This window comes from Argopecten irradians, chromosome 7 (assembly GCF_041381155.1).
Source record: "Argopecten irradians isolate NY chromosome 7, Ai_NY, whole genome shotgun sequence".
In the NCBI taxonomy this organism is placed as follows: domain Eukaryota; kingdom Metazoa; phylum Mollusca; class Bivalvia; order Pectinida; family Pectinidae; genus Argopecten; species Argopecten irradians.
The window spans coordinates 32,091,034-32,114,540 of NC_091140.1; the positions used below are offsets into that span (position 1 = coordinate 32,091,034).

At 34.0% G+C, this 23,507-nt stretch overlaps 1 protein-coding gene across 1 annotated transcript; it reads left to right on the top strand.

Annotated features, from left to right (window-relative positions):
- LOC138328164 (transient receptor potential cation channel subfamily M member-like 2) lies at positions 1 to 11,749 on the top strand. The gene is made up of 13 exons (XM_069274830.1): positions 1 to 55; positions 584 to 613; positions 2,335 to 2,443; positions 6,481 to 6,691; positions 7,055 to 7,200; positions 7,473 to 7,612; positions 8,011 to 8,129; positions 8,512 to 8,606; positions 8,759 to 8,962; positions 9,421 to 9,649; positions 9,937 to 10,053; positions 10,245 to 10,550; positions 10,836 to 11,749. Exons 1-13 carry the CDS (start codon positions 31 to 33, stop codon positions 10,938 to 10,940), a joined length of 1,836 nt encoding a protein of 611 aa, XP_069130931.1. The 5' UTR covers positions 1 to 30; the 3' UTR covers positions 10,941 to 11,749.
- Positions 11,750 to 23,507: the final 11,758 nt, after the last annotated feature.

Consider the following 23,507-nt stretch of genomic DNA (forward strand, 5'->3'; position numbering starts at 1 on the left):
CCTGCATGTAATTCCTTTACCAATGCCAACATGTCAACGCATTACTGTTTGGCAGGTAAGTAACATCCAACATACAAACAACAACAATGTATGGAGAGTAGAGATAATTACTTGTCAAGGGGATGAGGGTGGGATAGGGGAGAAGACTTTGTGAAGGAGGGAGTAGTGTAAAAGGAAAAAGTAAACAGGCCACCATCCTAAAGAAAAATCATTTATGTTAATTTATATATGTCGCCTGGTTTACCGAGGGTGACAGATCACCTAATAACTAACCGTATAATTAATTAGCTGTTATGGATACCGTGATTTAATTAATTAGTTAAAAGGTCGTCTTGTCAGGGTCACAAATTTGAGACACAGCACTAGCGAAGGCTGTGTGCTCTTCACTATGCTCTCACTATACAAATACATGAATATGAAGATCATAAAGTTGTTTGTTATTTTTTGGAAAAATTAGCAGCCATTTCATTTTCTTAGAATGACATGAAACTGTTATATGAAGTGAAGATCTTTTATTTATCATACAGACATTTTAAAGTTTTCATTGTTTAAGTTTTATCATGAAAATTTATGTTTGTTGCAGAGCAACATAGATCCGAATCAGAGCTTCCAGGTAAAGAAATATTAATTAATATGTACTTATTGGTGATATATTTATTTTGTAGCCATTATTGATGTATAAAAAATCCTTTCATAGACATCATTAATTTGAATAACAGAGTTGCAATTGGTTTCAAAGTTTTGTTTTAACAATCAAGCATATGTTAATTAATAGCAAATCTGTGGTATCATAAGTGTTAGAAATAATGAATAATGTATTGTTTTCAGTGAGCTATCTTCAGTCAGTCAGGTAGTAATAATAACAATAACGCAACATAATCATACTCTTACTTATTGATAAGTAAGAAAAAAATATTCCAAGGTATTTGAATCCTTGTTGACTCATTCCATGATTCAAAGCAAAATTATGAAAACCTCACAAAATATATTACCCAGGTTAGAACTCTAGGTATTTGAGATGTTTTTGAACTTGTCATTGTCATACAAATGATCAAGCTACAAAATTTATAAAAAAACAAAAAAAAAATTGTTGCAAACAATTTGGTTTTTAAAGATGCTCCACCACTGACAAATGGGATTTTTTTCACTATCAAAAACAGGAGCAGATGACTTAGTATTTTTCTTCAGTTACAAAAGTTACTTACTTTACACCATTACCACCATTGAAAAGTTTGAGCTTCTAATTTTACTTCAAGTTAAAAATATGAAAAATAATTAATTGCATCCCGAAAAAATTCTTAGGCACTATATCCAATATGGAATGACGTTCTGATTGCGCATGCACCAAAGACGAAACAAATTATTTTATATCATTTTTTGTGCTAATTAGGCATATATATACACGATTAAACACCACTTATTGGTCAAATGAAAATTGATATATGACTTCACTTTTTGCAATAATTCTATGAAAAGTTAGTCCAAATTTGGTTTTGAAAATACCCCCTCTTTTTTTCTTTTTTAAGCCCAATTAGGGCGGGTATTAGGTTGAATATGATAGTTTAGGTGATTATGTTGTCAGCATGTGAATGTGTTACATACTCACTTGCCTCAATCTAGTTAAAATTAGACTTGCGCTTCCGCTCCACTACAATATTCTATGTTATGCTCCAATACAAGATCTAACAACTCCCTGTTCATGGTTATCTCAGCATGACCCTATGGTTAGTCATTCAGAGTGTCGCCTATGAAATCTTCAGTGTGGTTGTTTCTCTTGGAAGTATAAATATCTACTAGCTATATATGAATATATCAAGTCCCAAGATGTTCTGATTCTAGGCCAAGGGTCATGCTAAGGTGACCTCAAACGAGGAGTTCTTAGATCTTATATTTGAGCATAACGTAGAGCATCGTAGTGGAGCGGAATTACAAGTCTGATTATAAGATTGTCACTTGCCTGTTCTGTGTATGTTTTAGAGATACATGTACATGCAGTAGTAGCACTTGAGACTAGAGAGCAAATAAATTATAAAGCTATTGTTTAAATAAGATAGCAAGAGGCATGAGTAGGTTATTTTTTTTTATTTATTTTCTAGGAAGCAAATGTCACCTTTAAGCACTAGTCTATATGGGTATAGTCCCTCCATTGAAAATCCCAAGTCCATTGGGTATGGACTTACATTGTAACAATTAAAGGTTATTTAGGGTCTTGTTTAGTGTTCCTTAGAGTTTCAGTGGATATTTGATAATCTTGTACAGCATTATATTAGATCATATTGAGCAGTGTCCTGTATAGAGTGTCGGGGATACCTGATTATGTTGTACATATTTCAGCTCACATTGAGCAGTGTCCTGTAGAGAGTGTCGGGGGATACCTAATCGTGATCCAGTATCTCCTCATCTGTAAACTTGTACTGGTTACTCTGCTGTTTGCTATGTTTGCGTAAGTATTGAGGTCTGGTGTATAGACATTACATGTGTAAGTATTGAGGTCTGGTGTATAGATATAAGATGAGTAAGTATTGAGGTCCGGTGTATAGACATTACATGTGTGAGTATTGAGGTCTGGTGTATAGACATTACATGCGTAAGTATTGAGGTCTGGTGTATAGACATAAGATGGGTAAGTATTGAGGTCTGGTGTATAGATATTACATGCGTAAGTATTGAGGTCTGGTGTTTAGACATTAGATGCTTAAGTATTGAGGTCTGGTGTATAGACATAAGATGTGTAAGTATTGAGGTCTGGTGTATAGACATTAGATGTGTAAGTATTGAGGTCTGGTGTATAGACATAAGATGTGTAAGTATTGAGGTCTGGTGTATAGACATTAGATGTGTAAGTATTAAGGTCTGGTGTATAGACATTAGATGTGTAAGTATTGAGGTCTGGTGTATAGACATTAGATGTGTAAGTATTGAGGTCTGGGTACCGTTTCACAAAGCTTCGTAACTTACGAATTTTCGTAACTTTTGCGTAAGTCATATTTACGAATTACTAAGCATTTCACAAAACTTCATAACTTACGAACGTTCGTAAGTTACGTCACAAATCTTGCGTAACTTTACGCCAACTCTACCCTGTCGTAACTTCTACGCGTTTTCATGTCGGTGTTGGAAAACTCGTCATATCTCCTTCATTTGTGGATCTATCACAATACTATTTACACGTTGTAAAACTACAGATAGAAACGGAGAACCTTTGTTCTAAGAAAAATTTCATTTGGCAATGTCCACTTTCTCTTTCAGTGAGTTAAAAATCGTGCCAAATTAGTCTAATTCCGAGCATTTTTAAATTGTTGACGTCGGGCGGTGTAATCGCAGGAGCGGAAATTACATGAAGACATTGAGTTTCGAAATATTAATAAGTAGCGAGAAATAATGCTTGTGTGTCACAGGTTTAGTAGTTGATTATATCTATTTTATGTATGACCAATTATATAGAAAGAAATACACTCTAAAAGTGATTTTCTCGTAGAATAAATGCATGCAATAGGTACCCTGTGCACTACACATAAAACTTAAACAAATTATAATATAAGATAACCAAAATTAGCAATTTATTACACATACCATAAAAGACAAGAAAACACTGGTCAAAATAATTCATTTTATAATTCTTTACGTACCCAAATAAGTTATTTATTGATTCCACAAATCAGCAAATAACTTCAACGGAAATCGCGGTCTGGTACATTTTAACTTTGACGTCATCAGTACAAAATAAGAACCTGTGTGATGGAGATGGACAAAGATTTTAGCGAACATTTAAAAGGGATATTAATTGCTTATAGAATAATGAATTTAAAAACAAAAATTGACATATGTAAAAAAGAAAGAAAAAACAAATATATCATGCGGACGGTCCAGCGATATCTATTTTATATATACATTTGTATATCAAACCGGGATGCATGGATGTTCACTTTCGATTTACAACACGTACGGACCATGTGCAGATGCATGCGGTATATTTTAGCTATACAAAGTAAACTTGTTACCAAAATATGTGTGATCCACATCCTGATGTTATTTTAACAAACAATTTCGAAGCGATATTGGCGTTGTTTATGATACAAGCCTGCATTGTACATGTACTAAAAACTTAGTTGTTAAATATGAATATGTACTTCATGCCAGTCCATTATACATGTAGGCCATATGTATGTTGGGTAAGTACATTTGAATTTCTTCAAACACTACTGTACAAAAATTATAATATAAGAATGAAATGCAGCGATACATGTTATGTATATGTAAAAAAGTCACGGCAAAGTGTGGTGTCCCCCCACCCTCCACCCCCTCGTTCAGACAGACAGATGATGTATGAGCTAGCATGTACAATGCACATTGATTCACATAATACAGGTATGATCCCCTTATATAGAGATATTCAGGGCAAATCTTATTCCCTGTTGAACCCCATTACTCTCTCCCAAGTGAATTATGATTAGGTATCAAACCTCTCTCTAACGAATTCCTGGTATTCTGAGAACGAAGTTACAATGTACTTACTTTTATATTGCAAGTGCAATTTGCATAAAGTTGGATCATTACACTAGTGAAAAAAAAACATTTTATTTCTCGACAATTTAATTGACACTCTAGTAAATTATTACTACATGTAGCCAATACTAGCCATTTCATTACGGTATGATAGACAATAATCACGCTAACGTTTAATTCAAATAGTCTAGTCTATGCATTTTGACAAATCTTATAATGAAGTCAAAATAAAATAGTGGGTACATAAAAGTTCGTCATAACTGCCTTTGATTTTATATTTCAGGTAAAAGAAATGAGTTCTCATAGATTTGTATAAAAGAACATAAAAATGATGTGGGTTCACGGAAGTCCATATTTGGTAGCTACATATGTACGCACCTGATCCGGCGCCTCTTCCTTGAATGCGTGAAGGGGCAAATACAGATTATAGACAAGTTTCATTGAAATTCTCCAAATCCACTAAAAGAGGTTTCAGCCCCCAAAAATACCCCCCCCCCCAAAAAAAAAAAAAAAAATAAGAAAAAAATAGTCAACATTCTTCGTACATACCCAAGATCGCACACACACTCTTTTAAGCAATTTGCTGTCACCAAAAGGTTTACAAGCCTTACGCATGACATTAAATACATTATTCATCATTTCCTCATTCTATCATTCTATGGACAGAGGTATCGGAAATCAGAGGTGACATCACAAAAAATATATATATATATATATATTATGCCACCAGATGAAAACATACAGTTCAAGCTTATTTTAATTTAAATGCATATTTCAAGAAATATTATATATATTTTTTAATAACATATTTCTCAACACTTGATTTTAAACACTATTTTTTCAATAAACGGCACAAATCATTTCTACATTTGCAAAGAATTTAACCCGTTAACATACCTTACTTTAAATTCATCAGAAATTCATGCCAAAAGGAACGAGGATTCCTACGTCTTTTCGTAAGTTACGCAAAAAAGTTAAGAACACCTTTGTGAAACGCACTTACGAATTTCGTAAGTTTTGCGTAACTTTTTCGTAAATATTTACGAACGTTCGTAAGTTACGAAGCTTTGTGAAACGATACCCTGGTGTATAGACATTAGATGTGTAAGTATTGAGGTCTGGTGTATAGACATTAGATGTGTAAGTATTGAGGTCTGGTGTATAGACATTAGATGTGTAAGTATTGAGGTCTGATGTATAGACATTAGATGTGTAAGTATTGAGGTCTGGTTTATAGACATAGACATTGAACAAATATGCCTTAAACATATTTCTTGTTGCATACTGATATGTTAAGATACAATACAATTAAATTTTAACTAAGGTAATTGAAATTTATGAAAATATGTTTCTACAACAAGTTCAATGTACCAGGTAATTTTTTATAAGAGCTTTCAAGCTGTAAATCATGAAATTGATTTCCTTAGTGTGGAAGTAAGTTGATGAATAGTTTTCCTTCTTCTGCATTTTATCGATTTTTGAACTTTTATCATGGAATGGCATCTCAGATATACAGCATGTATGCTTATTGTTATCACAGTTGTATGCTTTTTGAATATTAAACATATGAAAAGCACGTGCAAAAGAATGGATACAATTATTTTTAAAGAGACTATTTATTTTCATTTCATATTAATCACTTGGTATAAATTTTTGATCATAGTGATATTAAAAGTCTGATTTTAGTTCATATGCCTAAAAAGCAAGTGGTTATTTGTGTGTAAGTTTTCAATTTGTGACCGTCGTCAACTTTTCCATTTAAACAAAATCTTCTATAACAACAAGAAACACAAACATTTCATATTGCCCTGTAGCATGCTGGGATAATGGGTTTATACATGTGTTCAAGTGTATGACCTTGACCTTAATTATAAGGTCACAGGGACCAAATAAATTAAAATCTTTCAATGAAATACTATTGCCAGCCTTAAATTATACTGTTAAATATTTAAATATGTAATGTTATTTTCACAGCCTAACAATAACTAAGGTGGATAAAGAAGCGGGCGAGATCTGGAAGTTCCAGCGGTATGCCTTGATTATAGACTTTGAGGAGAGGTTGTGTCTGCCTCCACCCTTCACACTCTTCTGCTACTTCACCATGATCTTCGCCTTCATCTACAGACAACTGTTTGTCTGTCGTAATGGGTGTCTGTGCTGCCACTGCTGCAAGAGGCAAGAAAAGGTGAATTTGGCAACTTGTCTCACTTTTGCTAAAAATGTAACAGATTACAATGATAAAAAGACCTGCAAGGATAAAATGTCTCTGACAAGGTGTTTTAATTGAAAGTGGCCATATTTCCAAAAGGGAGAGAGAAAACAAAAGCACAAGATCATTATGGGTTCTATAAAAGCATTTGGTTCATATATCCTATACATGTATGTGTCACAAGTTGTAATAGATCATTTAATTTCAAAATATAAGCTGCAGTTAGTAGCTTTTCTCTATATTAATTGGGGCGATGCCACAGAAACCTTGCATGTTCATAAAAAGACCCTGGCTAGTAAGTATATTTTTTACAACATGATTACTGTGTATGTATTACAGAAGACTACAGAGAGAATGATCCACAAAGTTCAAAGGATTAAACAGTCCCAGGATTACAACTACTGGCAGAAATGTGCCTCGGAGTACATCACAACACAGGAGAATGAGCAGGAGAAACATGATATAGTTAACAAACAGGCAGAAGTGTAAGTATTATATATGTATAATGGTGGAAGTTTTTAACAGATCTTTAAAATTTCATTCTTTATAAAACTTCCTCCTTTAAACCAACTATCCTTCACTACTACCAAATTTTGCAATTTCCATTTCAAAACAAGTTTGCGAAGATTAACATTCGTGGATTTAAGCAACTAGTACCAGTAGATATAATTCATGAAGATCAGTTTACTTAATGTTGAAATATTCATGTACTTGTCTAGCTAAATATGATATAGTAATTGCTCCTTCACAACTCCAGTATCAACTCCATACAAGAGGACATGAATTTCCAGAAGAAGAACATGCGTCTCTTGAACAATAGGATTGTGGAGTTAGAGAAAATAATGCTGTCCAGTCGCATGTACCTGGAGAACATCTACCACAAACTGGACAAAACAGGTTTCATAGACCCACCTTTGTTTATAAGACTATACTATATACTTATACTAAGATTTGGTAAACATTCAGTTAATTTGAACCTTCGAACACAGTATTTGTGGAATACAACCAAGTACAAAACTTGAAATGTCAAAATATGAGGAATTGCAAGGTAGAAAAGATATTATGAATTAAGAATTTGTATAAACTGAATTAATCAACTTTAATGAATTTATTTTCATCAAATACAAGTTTTGATTAATATTGTTATTCTTATGGGATACAACTGCAGGTTATGATCAATATCTTGTGGACTAAAAAGTCTACCTGTGGTGCATACAGACTGTAGCCTGTAGCTAGTAAATCCTGTCTAAATTATTAATACATTAATTTACATGTATGTTGGCTTTTGATTACAGATGTGTTCGGTGTGGCCAATACAAAAGGACAAATCATCCACATAACAGCAAGACAGTCGCCCTACCCAGGGACCAGAATTGCACGCTTCCCTGTGTTTGACAAATACGTACCATGGGAGGTTTGTAAACAGGAATATTAATAAAACGTGATTCAGTAACAAAAACAGAAGGAAAATAAACCATTTAGGCTTGGTGATATTTGATTTATTGGTAAAAGCTATGATCCATGCATTAAGTCATATTTGCCGTATTAACCCCAAAAAGTTTTATATAAAGTCATGGATACATTGTAGAAGGCGTTGCAGTGGCTGAGTGGTTAGGGTGTCCTGATAATTTACCACAAGATCTCTAATTAAGGTGAAGATTTCATGGCAAACATTGAATAGTTGTCAGATACTAGCTATGGTTCATCACCAAATCCATTCATGACCATATCTTATGAAATGGTGTAAACTGGAATGATCAACGATGATATTAATTTATTACTTTGCAATGTTTTAGCAAGCGTATGATGTGTATGACCCTAAGATATACACCAAACCTAAGGAGCAGTTCTGTGAGGATGAAATGGTCTTTGTCGACGAGGACTTAATTCAGTAAGTGTTGTCATGACTCTTTATTATGATAATGCTCATTTAATTTGTTTCTGCAAAATTTCTTTCAAATTAAGCACACCCTCTGGTATGGGCCTGTTGAATATATAAAAAAAAAACTTTGGCCCTAATTACATGAAGTTCTGTTTCTACAGGTTGAAGAAAGCTCAGGAAGAACGTGACAGAATGACAGAAGAGGAGAAGGAAGCATTACCTCCCTTGGTTAAGTTCTCAGCTAAGTGGAACGCTGTTGTAACATACAGACAGGAGTCAAACACTCGTGCCATTGACAGGAGATCTTGGATTTCCTTCGATAATCAGCCCCACAGGTACAGCCTGGACCCAATGGAAATTCCAATGTAAGTTACACTTATTGCTTCATCAGTTCCCCTCTGCATTCGGTTGTTCAAAAGGCGATTAGGCTAATCACAGTTCAACAGCAATTTTCAATTCAAGATGAGATAGTTTCTTGTAAAACGAACTCCATCTTTTTCCTACCTGCTGATTTTAGTGAAGATATAATCTCAGGATTGCAGCAAATGAAAAATGACGATTTCACTAATGTTTGAGCTAATCACCTTTTGAACAACAGGGCCATGGGAGTTTGGCAAGAACATTTGGTTTCTTTATGTATTTGTTTAAAAAAAATCAGTTCTATAATAACCATTGGAACTTCATTTAACTTGAGTCAGTTTGACTATAATTTTACTGATTTTTTTTGATTTTTTTTATATCCATAGATAGGTCAATACTTGATTATCAACTATGATACCGGGTAAAACATAATGCATAGTTATTTTGTTCTATTCATCTGCAGTAATTCCATGGGAAGAACTGGTTTAAGAGGGCGCGGCGTATTGTGGCGCTGGGGTCCAAACCATGTCATCAAGGCAGTGTGCACCAGGTGGCGCCACAAATACAGTGATAATGACACACAGACCGGCTTCCTGTATGTTGAGGGTAAACGTGTTCTTGAATTCATCGCCATCAAGAAGCTTGGTGATGAAGTTACATTAGATTCTGGTTCTACCTATGGTCTACCTGGGGTAAGTGCAAGGTGTTCCTCTAAAGGTTGTCTTCATTTATCAAGGGACTCTTCATTTATCTCCCATATATGAATAATTTTAAAACAACTTCAATCTCTGTTTCATAAAAAAAAATTTAAAATCTTTGGACATAAGCATTATGATTTGATATTCTGGCAATGATTTATTTTTGTATGAGATTTCAAAACCGTGTTTCTTGTTTGCATGCTTATTATCTATTTGTCGTATGAGATTAAATTTCACTTCATTTACATCCAGTTTATGATGGTTATGGTTTTCTCCAATAGGGGGCCCTACATGGACATATATCCCCCTACAGCACCCAGTGCCAGGCCTTCATGAAGGATGTCTTGATGGAAGATCAGGAACCTAAAAATAACCTTGACCAATCAGATATGATACAGGTGAGTCTAAAATTAACCTCGACCAATCAGATATGATACCGATGAGTCTAAATATAACCTCAACTAGTTCGATATGATACATAAAATTATCTGTATGATCAGCTTTACAATATAAAAATTATAGAGTAAAACAATTCAAACTTTCAAAAGTCTAACCTCTTGATGTATTTTATTGCATCATGTCCTTGCAGTACTTTGCCCAGTTTGCGGCTAACCTGAGTACCCCCGTTCGGACACCGGTCACACAGCTTTCAAGTCCAGTCGCCGGTTGTGGTTCCATGACCCAGATCTCGTCCATCCAGCCGTTCTTGGCTCGGACTAACTCCCGGACCAGCCTACGTACCCATGGTGACGGGGATAGTTCCGGCTTCAGTGCATGTCTTCTGTACAAAGGCTATGTAGACGACCCACGTAACACAGACAATGCTTGGGTGGAGGCTGAGGTGTGGAACTTCCATTACGATGGTGGAGACACATTTGACATAAGGATACCAGAGGTGGGTTTACTCTTCATCAAAGGCTGATATGACATTGCCTTTTCTTTTTTCTATATTATATATTGACACCAGTTTATCTGCAAAATATTAAAATTAAAACCTAAGGTCTGTACTCTGTATTCCCAATTTATCAATCTTCTCAAAAAATTAAGAAAGTCCTATTTTAACTAAAATGGTCAGATTATAGATATGTATACAAAATCTCTTGATTTTTGTGAAATAATCGTTCAAAAATTTACAACATTTTATATCTAACATTAGAAGTGTTAATGATTTCTGTTGCAGGACAGTACACCAACTTGGAAAGAAGTTTCACCAAATGTAAAGATTTTTGGAAATGAAGGAGTTATTGTGCAAGAGGCTGCTAAAATCCATGATGCATACCATTAACAAAGGCTGATTGTGAAATATTGTAAGTTTAAAAGTAACTACTTTGTGAACAACTCTTAAATTTTAGCAACAATATTTAATGGATTGATGTGATTGACAAGTTAAAAAATTTCAAGTTAAAAAGAGCTTAATAAGATAACCACTTATTATAAATATTTTTTACACAGTAAATGTTATTGGTGTTAAATCTATGTCTATTTGCAATAAGCTCGTTTTCAATTGTTAAAGGGTTGTTTTTTTTTCGTTTTTAAGGGACCAGTTAGAGGTGAATTTAGGCTCTATCTAGAGAAGTTGTATCGTTATTGATTTTTCATTTTTATGTTATTTTCTGGCTGACATTATTAAAATATCAATGTAGATAATTATCAGCGTAAGAAATCCAGTTTGTTGAAATGTTGCTTCTATAATTGTTGGTTCTATACTTGTAGTTTGTTGTCAAATTGAAGAATTGTCAGGAATTTAATTTCAAGAAGGTTGCAAAATAAACGAAAAATGAAATCATTTTAGAAGTTTTTGAACTTTCAGACACTTTTAATTGATAATACCTCAGTATAAGTGATCAGTTTTAAATAATTAGTGCTCGAACCAATATATACTTTTAAGTAATTAGTGCTTGAACCGACTTTAATATTAATTTTTTTAATGAATTTCATTTTATTAGGCTTATTTTAAAGCTATCTGTGTACAATTTACTTAAAGCTTACAATCCAAGTTAAAAAGTATACATATGAGATTAAAAAAAATTTAAAAAGTTTTTTTTTTAAATATATTTTTTTCAAAATTCAATTCTGAGACAACCTCTTGCGTTTCTAAGGACAGGCAGTTGCCATTTTGTTTTAACTCTGCTTGGATACAAACACCGGGTACCAACCCCTATGTAATGTGTGTGAACCACACACACGTACAATCAGTCGAATGCTCGCTGTTCAAGGTGTACCAACTAACACCTGACCGGCTCTAGATCTTATTGTTACTTTATACGCCCTCAATTGTTTACGTTATAAAATTGAGGCCGTGTGCATTTAGATATATAATTATATTATGGTTTATGCATTTCAAATGTGTGCTCGTTTAAGGTTTCATATATATGTTTCCTTATGTAGATCTTTACAATTTGAATATCAAAAGATTAATGATAATGAATTCCTTACCTGTCTTTCCACGTCGCGAGATCCTTGTTGATTTTTAAACGTATAAACTATACTCTAGGTAATATTCTGTTATACCAGTTTTTCCATTGTCATAACTAAAAATAAACACTGCAACTCACACTGTCAAGGTTACATTGATAGTAAAAGTGTCAGATTGGAGCCCAATATTATGTCAATATTATGTGCTAAACCTAGAACTACGTGCTTCAATAACTTGATAGATATTACCATGATTTCATACTGTGTGCCTTCACGGTGAGGGTTTTTTTTGGGTAGCGTTCACTTGTGCGGGGACACAGAGTGGTCACGTGGTTGCACTAGCCAGGCGAGCTACATCGGGGTTACAATAGTATACAGGTTTTCAAGCAGAGTTAAAACAAAATGGCGGCTGCCTGTCCTTAGTCCTTAGCTACGCAAGGTGGCTGTCTGGAGAAGAACGATTTTTGAAAGAAAGAAATATAGAAAAAACATTAATCTCAAAATGTATATATCAATTATAGATTCATATTGAACTTCTCCTGATGTTTTCAAATGATTTTCTTAAAAATTTTAATAGATTATTTTCACTAGTTTCTGTGTTTTACTGTAACATATAACTGTTTTGGAATTTTTATTTGATTTCTGTTGAGTGATCACTTATAAAAAATCTGAGCTAACGATACTATTTGCATTATTTTTTTAAAATATTATGTATGGGCATATACAAAGTATGTGGTATACCATTTCCAAGTAATTGTTAGGTTTGATACTACACAGTTTTTCTTGCCCTGAAATCTGGTATCATAAATCTTCCTTGCCTTGTTATCACTGGAACTGTATTTCCATGAACCATAAGGACCATACACACTTTTCAAGATATTTTCTTTATATATGTCTTGATAAATGTCTTTTGTGTGAGATATTGATGAAAGATTTATGAGATCCTGACATCAATACAATGATATCACAACTTTCAATATTATAGCTAACCAAGGCAACATAAAAAACAAAGAAGCAATTTGAGAGAATGGATCTTGTGGTATTTTATCTTATTACCTGAAATTTCAGAGGCAACAGATATATTTTATCTTCAGAATCTACTTAAAGCAATAAAATTCAATGAAATATTCATTGAAATAAAATCATTTCAGCTGAAACATAAATGCATTTATATATTTTCACGCACAATAAGCAAAAAATGATGTTGCTGCAGGGGGTTAAGGTAGTTTAGTTTATATATTCAAGTTATTTTTGTTGCATCTTATGTTAATCATATGTTTCTTCTTAAAAAGGAGGTATATTGTTATTAAGTGACATGTATTTGTATAAAATTTGTTATTAAATGTTTTGTTGAGACAATAATATAACTATGTAACTCAAGAATATCTTTTTTTAAGTCCAAAATTAGCAATTTCATATTGTTGTACAAACTCGATTCAGGATTGATTGTAGGATGTTGGTTCCCATTTGCAGTTAAATTGACTATCATGAGCATATTTTTATCCCCTGCTTTCTCCGAAACGGGAGATATTAATTTGGGTTTGTCCGTCTGTCTGTCTCTCTGTCTGTAACACTTCGTTTCCGTGTAATAACTGTAGAAAATATAAATTGATTTTCTTCAAACTTGGTGACAATGTTAAATGCCTTAAGGGCTTGGCCAAGTTCCATTCTCTCAAATGTTGATGGACCTTATTTAGCGGAGTTATGGTCCTTTGAATTACTAAAAAACATCATATTCTGCCATTTTTCCGTGCGATAAGTGTTACAAATGTAAACCGATTTTCTTCATACTTAGTAACAAGGGTTAAATACCTTAAGGACTCGTCCAAATTTGATCGCGAATTTCAACGGACCTTAATTTAGAGGAGTAATGGCCCTTTGCTTAAATTAAAAAAGTCAGTTTCTGCCACTTTCGTACAGTAACTGTAATAAATTTAAACCAAATTTTTTCAAATCATGGTAACAAGGTTGAATGCCTGAAGTGCCTGGCCAGGTTTGATCGACTCTATTCAGCCGGATGTTATTTTATCAGAGTTATGGCCTTTAATTTACCTACAAATGTCATTTTTCCTGCAGTTTCTGTGTAATGATTAACAAACGTTAAAACTGATATTGCTAAAACTTGGTAACAAAGTTAAATGCCTTAAGGGCTTAGCAAAGTTCAGTCGCCACTTTTGGCAGATCTTAATTAGCAGAGTTATGGCCCTTTGATTTAATAAAAAAAAAGTTATTTTCTGCCACTTCCGTACAATAACTGTTTATACAGTAATAAATACCAATTTTCTTCAAACTTAGTGACCAAAGTTAAAGGTCTTTAAGGCTCGGCAAAGTTTGATCGCCACTTGCGACGGACCTTATTTAGCAAAGTTATGGCCCTTTGATTTAATAAAAAAAAAAATCATTTTCTGCCATTTCCCTGCAATAACTCTAATAAATATTAACCGATTTTCTTCAGGACTTGGTAATAAGGTCAAATACCTTAAAGGGCTTGGACCAAGTTTGATTGCTACGGCTTCTTACAATAAGTCCTGTAAGAAGGGGGATGGAAATTCCACAGATTTTGCTTGTTTTAAACCCCAGATTATATGATAAACTTTCATAAAATTAGCTGTTTATTTGGTGTTTTTATGTGGCTTATATATACAAAAAAAAATTTACGACTACAAGACTCTAGTCAGGATAAAAATTATGAATATTGCAGGATTTTCAGCTTGTTGGCTAAATGAAAAATGACATTTTGCAAAATGATGAATTACATTTTTGAATACTTGTATGAATAAAATTTAAATTATTATTGTTGTGAAAATTTGCATAACAAAAGAGTGGAACGTGCAGAGATATTGTGTATGTTTTTGTGTATGGGTGTTTAGGAGTTCATCGTCAGCTTTATGCCAGCTGAAGGGCTTGGATGGACGTACTAACTCAATCTCTGTCTATCTCATCGTCTGTTTGGCCATCCTTCGCTCATGCTCGTGATCGTAATGTGATATGGCTTTGATATTTTTATAGACGCTTAAGCTCTGCATGATGTTTATTGATGGGATTGCTTGTGTTGTTACCTTTTTAATACAGAGTCATAATGTATTGCTTGTCTATTGTTAATACATGCCTACACCTCAATTGCCATCCTTACTACAGCTTCCATATTTTGTTGTTGTGATAGCCCTGATTATTTAGCTAAGCCCACACTACACAAACAGTTTGTCAGGATTGAGACAGAGTTAATGAGTTAACTTGATCATTGTACTGGCTCTTTGTTTTATTTAAAAAATTTCTACTTACCAAGTATGTTTGATTTGCATAGATAGAGTAGCCCCCCACTATATAACAAAACATAAAAGAATTGTTTTTGGACTTTCTTCTAGAAAATTTTTAGAGTCAGAAAAAGAGTTTTTGATAATTTGAGTAATTTTTCATGTCAAATTGTTTTAAAGGTCTGTTAACTAAATATATAAATAAAAGGTGCTTTACTGTAAATGGTGCTTACTAACTGTTTTATGCTTTATTATGTGCTAATCAGTTATACTTTTTTGCTATGTTGATTGATTTCTACAGCATTATAATGTAAATTGTTTCAGACCTCAATTATCCACCAGGATGTATAATGAAAACAATTATGTAGTCAAACAGCTTTACCATAATTAGGGATCAAAATTTCTGCATAATGTAAATTAACTCCCTTTTATTGGGATTTATTTTTGCGAATTTTGCACGATCAAAGTATATAGAAATGTTTATCTCCGCAATTGGATATCTTTCACAAGTTCTGCATAATTAAATTCAAAGATGTTTCCATTCAATGTTTAATTCGCGAAACGTAATCTCCGCGAAAAATGTTTTTAAACATAAATCACGAAATTATGTAGCTGCAAAAGAAATTGGTTTACAGTATAATATTCAGTTTTGTGGGTGGTTATTTTCGCTTTATGTTTGCATTTTATTGAAATCTGCGAAATAATCATAATGATGTATTCAGAATACACTGATGTACATGTACCTAAAACGATAACTCAAAGAGTTACAGGAAATCGTAAATCACGAAATTTAACCTCCTTGAACATGTTCCATATAGGTGTTTGATATTTTAAACTCCACCAATATCAATGATGAGTAAAGCATAATACATGTATTCTATGAATCTTATTGCAAAAGTCTTATTTATTGAAATGTAGGTTTTAAAAGTATATTGATTCATTTACATGGACCTAAATATATACAAAATAATCACGTTAACCATATTTAGATCTTTCGCATGTATTGCCTGAATCTGCCCAAATGAAAGCATTACAATATACATAAAATGATAATAAACGTTATATATTTTACATGTTCTGTATAATTTACATAAACCATACATGTTGGCTTTAAGTATATACAAGTAGCAAGTAAGGGATCTTGGTTATGGAGGAAACTGGAGTATGCGAGAAAACCCACTATGGTCAATAGCAAGTGGTACTCCAACAATGTTAGAGATTTAGCACTACGAGGCGCTTTTGAAACATTATGGCGTACATTACAACGGTCAGACATTTTTAGCTCACCTGGCCTGAAGGGCTGGTGAGCTTATGTCATGGCATGGCGTCCGTCGTCTGTTGTCTGTCCGTCAATATTTCCTTTAAATCGCTACTAGTCATAGAGTTCTGCATGGATTGTTTTGTTTTACCCACAAACATTCTTTAGTGAAGGGGAACAGAACTTGTATAAATTTTGGCACTGGCCCCGAAGAGGCAAGAGGGGCAGGGCCCAATAGGGGAAGTCGAGGTAAATCCTATAAATCTTTACTTGTCCAAGAGTTCTGCATGGATTGTGACCAAATTTGGCCACAATCAACCTTGGGGGGAGGGGAACAGAACTTGTATAAATTTTGGCTCTGACCCCCAGGGGGCAGGAGGGGCAGAGGCCAATAGGGGAATTAGAGGTAAATTCTATAAATTGCTACATAAATTGCTACTTGTCTTAGAGTTATGCATGGATTGCAGCTAAATTTGGCCAGAAACATCCTTGGGAAAAGGGGAACAGAACTTGTATAAATTTTGGATCTGACCCCCCGGGGGCAGGAGGGACGGGGCCCCATTGGGAAAGTTAAGGTAAATCCTATAAACCTCTTCTTGTCCTAAAGTTCTGCATGGAGTGTGACCAAATTTGGCCAGAAATATCCTTTGGGGAAGGGGAACAGAAGTTGTATAAATTTTGGCTTTTGCCCTCTGGGGGTAGGAGGGATGGGCCCAATGGGGGAACTACAGGTTAAATATTCAAATTCCGTCAGAAAAGAAACAATGAACCTGTATTCAGAACATTACTTGGCATTACAAACCAGGTGAGCGATACAGGCCCTCTGGGATTCTTGTTCAACTTCATAATCTAGTATTATTGAATGACTTAGTAGGTGAAGTGGTGACTCCATACATGTTTGTTTCCAAATCAAAATTTATACCCATCCATGACCTTAGCAACAACAAGCTATTGGCCCAATTGGTTACCTCATTAATGGTTTTGTTTACCGTACTTTGCTATACTTTTTGATGGCAATGTTTCAGACTCTTAGTCTGGAACACCCAACATATAACCCTATGAGTTTTGTAAAGTTTTGTCATTAATACTAGTATAAGTAAACATAAATGCTGAAGTTACTATATGTATCCATCGCTTTTTTATCATTTACCTGTATGCATTAAATGTATCAGAAACACATAACTAAAATATGTTTCTGAGCATATGTACTAAATGCTACATCAGTTTTAGTTTAAGAATGTTGCTGTCTCGTGTAGTTAAGGTGTTCTAGCCTAGTCTTTAGAAATCAAAAATTGTTTTATTTTTTCCAATTTATAAGCAAATGAAGCTGTAAGTTTGCGTTTTGTAAAAAAAAAATAAACATGTTTTAAGTTTTGAAATGTGTGAAGTTTTGATTACGTACAATGAACGACCTTGGGTTCCCGTATGCGAGACTGAGTTAGACAATCGGTTCTAAAATAGTACAGTCATCCATTCACAACCAAACACCATCCGACCGGCATGAATTAGAAGCGATCAAAAACCAGTCCCAAATGAAAAAGGGAAAAGATTAATATCCTTGGGTACCATAACATTGTATCAGAGAACATAGAAAAATATTGACAGGATTAATTATCTACGAACATTGGAACATGCCAGGTTATTGATAAGTTACATGCATTTCATTTACATTTACACTAAAAGAAAGTAAGGTCAAAAGAGGATACCATTATGCCTGGATTGCCGAGATGGATGTTTTTTCACAGGAGTTTGACGTTCTGTCAATAATATATGGTATACATACATAAAAAATACCCCTATATACTATATAAAAACACCTGGTGTTTTTATATATAGTATACTGGGGTATTTTTTATATATGTATACTATATATTATTGACAGACCGTCAAACTCCTGTGGGTTTTTTCCAGATCCCTCTACATCTCACACAGAAATAGATTCGGAGATCACCAATACTCAACTTGACATCGAAATCATTCAAGTCCATATATGTACATTCTGAGTGTTAAGTCACTATATGAATCAACCCACTGACAAAAACAAACATTTGCCTATGAAAACACTATGAATACACTATGAATACAACGATTCTCGTGCATCGATCAGCTGATTTCAAAAAATGCGCCCAGTTTCATATCAATAAAAAATAGTCCACCACAATATCTTAATGTATGATATCTAATGTGTTGTTTCTTGATATAGAATCAACTAAGGTTTACTGTAATAAGTCAATCAAATCGGAACTATAGTTCTTGTTTATCGTTTGTCATTACAAAAAAGGTCGACCGGAAGGCGGAAGCTTGAAAAGCGAAACGCGACGTGTTGGAACGACTTCGTCATCCAGCTGTTCTATTAATCTCGTTTCTCGTCGTATATGGGTGTCATAATTTTAAATATACTATAAAAACCATTCAATAATGTTTATCTTCATATAAATTGTTCTAATGTAAATATATGGATTGAATGTATTTTTAGCTCACCTGGCCCGAAGGGCCGGTGAGCTTATGTCATGGCGCGGCGTCCGTCGTCCGTCCGTCGTCCGTCGTCCGTCTGTCCGTCAACATTTCCTTTAAATCGCTACTAGTCATAGAGTTCTGCTTGGATTTAACCAAATTTGGCCCAGAAACATCCTTGGGGTTAACAGAATTCCTATAATTTTTGGCTCTAACCCTCTTGAGCAGAAAGAGTGGGGCCCAATAGGGGAATTAGAGGTAAATATTCAAATTCCTTCAGAAAAGAAACAATGAACCTTACTAGGCATTACAAACCAGGTGAGCGATACAGGCCCTCTGGGCCTCTTGTTCTAACGCTAACGCGCTCCACGGGATACATGTATGTAGATAGCTTCTGCTATTCATAGCCGCTATGAAAATAAGAAAAATACATTCAATCCCTATATGTTGTGATAAAGATGTTTTACGGAAGCCTAAAAAAAGTTGTCAGGTGAATTTCAAAAATTTATTCCCACGCTTGACAACAACAAAGACACAGACTATTCACGATTTTGGCAGAATACGTAAAGCACATTGATCACAAAGTAACCCAATTTATACCACTAATTTAATCTTTTCTTGATTCAAAGGAAAGTTACATATTCTCACATTGTCTGAAAAAAATGTTACATCTATAACCTCTCAAAAGCGAAGGACAGAATGCGGCTAATGAGAATTTAAGTGGTTTTGCCGTCATTCTTTTTGTCATACTTAAAACGATTTAAACAGCAGTCCTCTATTGCGTTTGACAGTCCATAACTGATGTTCTATCTTCAAAAACTGAAATAGTTCTATTTATCGGAAAGACGGTGAATTAGTCCTCTATTGCGTTTGAACAGTCCATAATAACTGATGTTCAATCTTCAAAATACTGAAATGGTTCTATTTTAACGGAAAGACGATTAACAGTCCTCTATTTGCGTTTGACAGTACCACTAGCTAGATGTTCTATCTTCAAAAAACCTATCTTAGTTCTACTTAACGAGTAAATACGGTTAACAGTTTCTCAATTGCGTTTGACAGTCCAAAACTGATGTTCTATCTTCAAAAACCTTGAATAGTTCTACTTAAACGTAAATACGGTTAACAGTCCTCTATTGCGTTTGACAGTCCATAAACTGATGTTCTATATTCAAAAACCTTGATTAGTTCTACTTAACGTAAGACGGTTAACAGTCCCATTCTATTGCGTTTGACAGTCCATAAACTGATGTTCTATCTTCAAAACCTTGAATAGTTCTACTTAACGTAAAGACGGTTAACAGTCCTCTGTTGCGTTTGACAGTCCATAACTGATGTTCTATCTTCAAAAACCTTGAATAGTTCTAACTTAAACGTAAATACGGTTAACACAGTCCTCTATTGCGTTTGACAGTCCATAACTGATGTTCTATCTTTAAAAAAAAACTTAAATAGTTCTTCTTAACGTTTAAGACGGATTACACAGTCCTCTATTGCGTTTGACAGTCCATAACTGATGTTCTATCATTCAAAAACTTAAATAGTTCTACTTAAGGTAAAGACGGTTAACAGTCCTCTATTGCGTTTGACAGTCCATAATTGATGTTCTATCTTCAAAAACTGAAATAGTTCTACTTAACGTAAAGATGGTACACAGTTCTTTATTGCGTTTGACAGTCCATAACTGATGTTCTATCTTCAAAAACTTAAATAGTTCTATGTAACGTAAATACGGTGAAAAGTCATCTATTGCGTTTGACAGTCCATAATTGATGTTCTATCTTCAAAAACTTAAATAGTTTCTACTTAACGTTAAAGACGGGTTAACAGTCCTCTATTGCGTTTGACAGTCCATAAACGGATGTTCAATCTTGAAAAAACTAAATAGTTCTTACTTAACGTAAAGACGTTTAACAGTCCTCTATTGCGTTTGACAGTCCATAACTGATGTTCTATCTTCAAAAACGTAAATAGTTCTACTTAACGTAAATACGGTTAACAGTCCTCTATTGCGTTTGACAGTCCATAACTGATGTTCTATCTTCAAAAACTTAAATAGTTCTACTTAACGTAAATACGGTTAACAGTCCTCTATTGCGTTTGACAGTCGATAACGGATGTTCTATGTTCAATCTTCAAAAACGTAAATAGTTCTTCTTACGTAAAAGACGTTTAACACAGTCCTCTTTTGCGTTTGGCAGTTCGCCCCATAAACTGGTGTTCTATCTTCAAAAACATTAAATAGTTTCTACTTAACGTAAATACGGTTAACAGTCCTCTATTGCGTTTGACAGTCCATAACTGATGTTCTATCTTCAAAAACTTAAATTAGTTCTACTTAACGTTAAGACTGGTACAACAGTCCTCTATTGCGTTTGACAGTCCATAACTGATGTTCTATCTTCAAAAACTTAAATAGTTCTTACTTAAGGTAAATTCTAAAGTCCTCTAATTGCGTTTGACAGTCCAACAACTGTATGTTCTATCTTCAAAAACAGTTACTACTTACCGTAAGATGGATACACAGTTCTTTATTGCGTTTGACAGTCCATAACTGATGTTTATCTTCAAAAACTTAAATAGTTCTATGTAACGTCTAAAACGTGTGAATAGTTTCAGTCAATCTATACGTTCTCTATTGCGTTTGACAGTCCATAACTGATGTTCTATCTTCAAAAACTTAAATAGTTCTACTTAACGTTAATTCGGTGTTAACAGTCCTCTATTGCGTTTGACAGTCCATAACTGATGTTCTATCTTCAAAAACTTATAAATAGTTCTACTTAACGTAAAGACGGTTAACAGTCCTCTATTGCGTTTGACAGTCCATAACTGATGTTCTATCTTCAAAAACTTAAATAGTTCTACTTAACGTAAAGACGGTAAACAGTCCTCTATTGCGTTTGACAGTCCCATAACTGATGTTCTATCTTCAAAAAACTTAAATAGTTCTACTTAACGTAAAGACGGTTAACAGTCCTCTATTGCGTTTGACAGTCCAAAACTGATGTTCAATCTTCAAAAACTTAAATAGTTCTACTTAACTTTTAAGACGGTAAAACAGTCCTCTATTGCGTTTGACAGTCCATAACTGATGTTCTATCTTCAAAAACTTAAATAGTTCTACTTAACGTAAAGACGGTTAACAGTCCTCTATTGCGTTTTGACAGTCCATAACTGATGTTCTATCTTCAAAAACTTTAAATAGTTCTACTTAACTATAAAGACGGTTAAAACAGTCCTCTATTGCGTTTGACAGTCCATAACTGATGTTCTATCTTCAAAAACTTAAATAGTTCTACTTAACGTTAATCGGTAACGCCTCTATTGCGTTTGAACAGTCCAAAATATGTTCTATCTTCAAAAACTTAAATAGTAAAAGGTAAATACGGTTAACAGTCCTCTATTGCGTTTGACAGTCCATAACTGATGTTCTATCTTCAAAAACCTAAATAGTTCTACTTAACATAAAGATGGTACACAGTTCTCTATTGCGTTTGACAGTCCATAACTGATGTTCTATCTTCAAAAACTTAAATAGTTCTACTTAACGTAAATACGGTTAACAGTCCTCTATTGCGTTTGACAGTCCATAACTGATGTTCTATCTTCAAAAACCTAAATAGTTCTACTTAACATAAAGATGGTACACAGTTCTCTATTGCGTTTGACAGTCCATAACTGATGTTCTATCTTCAAAAACCTAAATAGTTATACTTAACGTAAATACGGCAAACAGTCCTCTATTGCGTTTAACAGTCCATAACTGATGTTCTATCTTCAAAAACTTAAATAGTTCTACTTAACGTAAAGACGGTTTACACAGTCCTCTATTGCGTTTGACAGTCCATAACTGATGTTCTATCTTCAAAAACTTAAAATAGTTCTACTTAACGTTAAAGACGGTTAAACAGTCCTCTATTGCGTTTGACAGTCCATAATTGATGTTCTATCTTCAAAAACCTTAAATAGTTCTACTTAACGTAAAGACGGTTAACAGTCCTCTATTGCGTTTGACAGTCCAAAACTGATGTTCTATCTTCAAAAACTTAAATAGTTCTACTTAACGTAAAGACGGTACACAGTCCCTCTATTGCGTTTGACAGTCCATAACTGATGTTCTATCTTCAAAAACTTAAATAGTTCTACTTAACGTTAAAGACGGTTTAACAGTCCTCTATTGCGTTTGACAGTCCAAAACTGATGTTCTATCTTCAAAAACTTAAATAGTTCTACTTAACGTAAAGACGTGTTAACAGTCCTCTATTGCGTTTGACAGTCCATAACTGATGTTCTATCTTCAAAAAACTTAAATAGTTCTACTTAACGTAAAGACGGTTAACAGTCCTCTATTGCGTTTGACAGTCCATAATGATGTTCTATCTTCAAAAACTTAAATAGTTCTACTTAACGTTAAGGTAAACAGTCCCTCTATTGCGTTTGACAGTCCAAAACTGATGTTCTATCTTCA

Bases quoted from the DNA above. Each gene is read 5' to 3' on its own strand.
- LOC138328164 (XM_069274830.1), top strand. From the start codon at position 31: ATGTCAACGCATTACTGTTTGGCAG. The intron at 56-583 runs GTAAGTAACATC...TGTTTGTTGCAG, and splicing joins AACGCATTACTGTTTGGCAG to AGCAACATAGATCCGAATCA. The intron at 8,963-9,420 runs GTAAGTTACACT...ATTCATCTGCAG, and splicing joins GACCCAATGGAAATTCCAAT to TAATTCCATGGGAAGAACTG.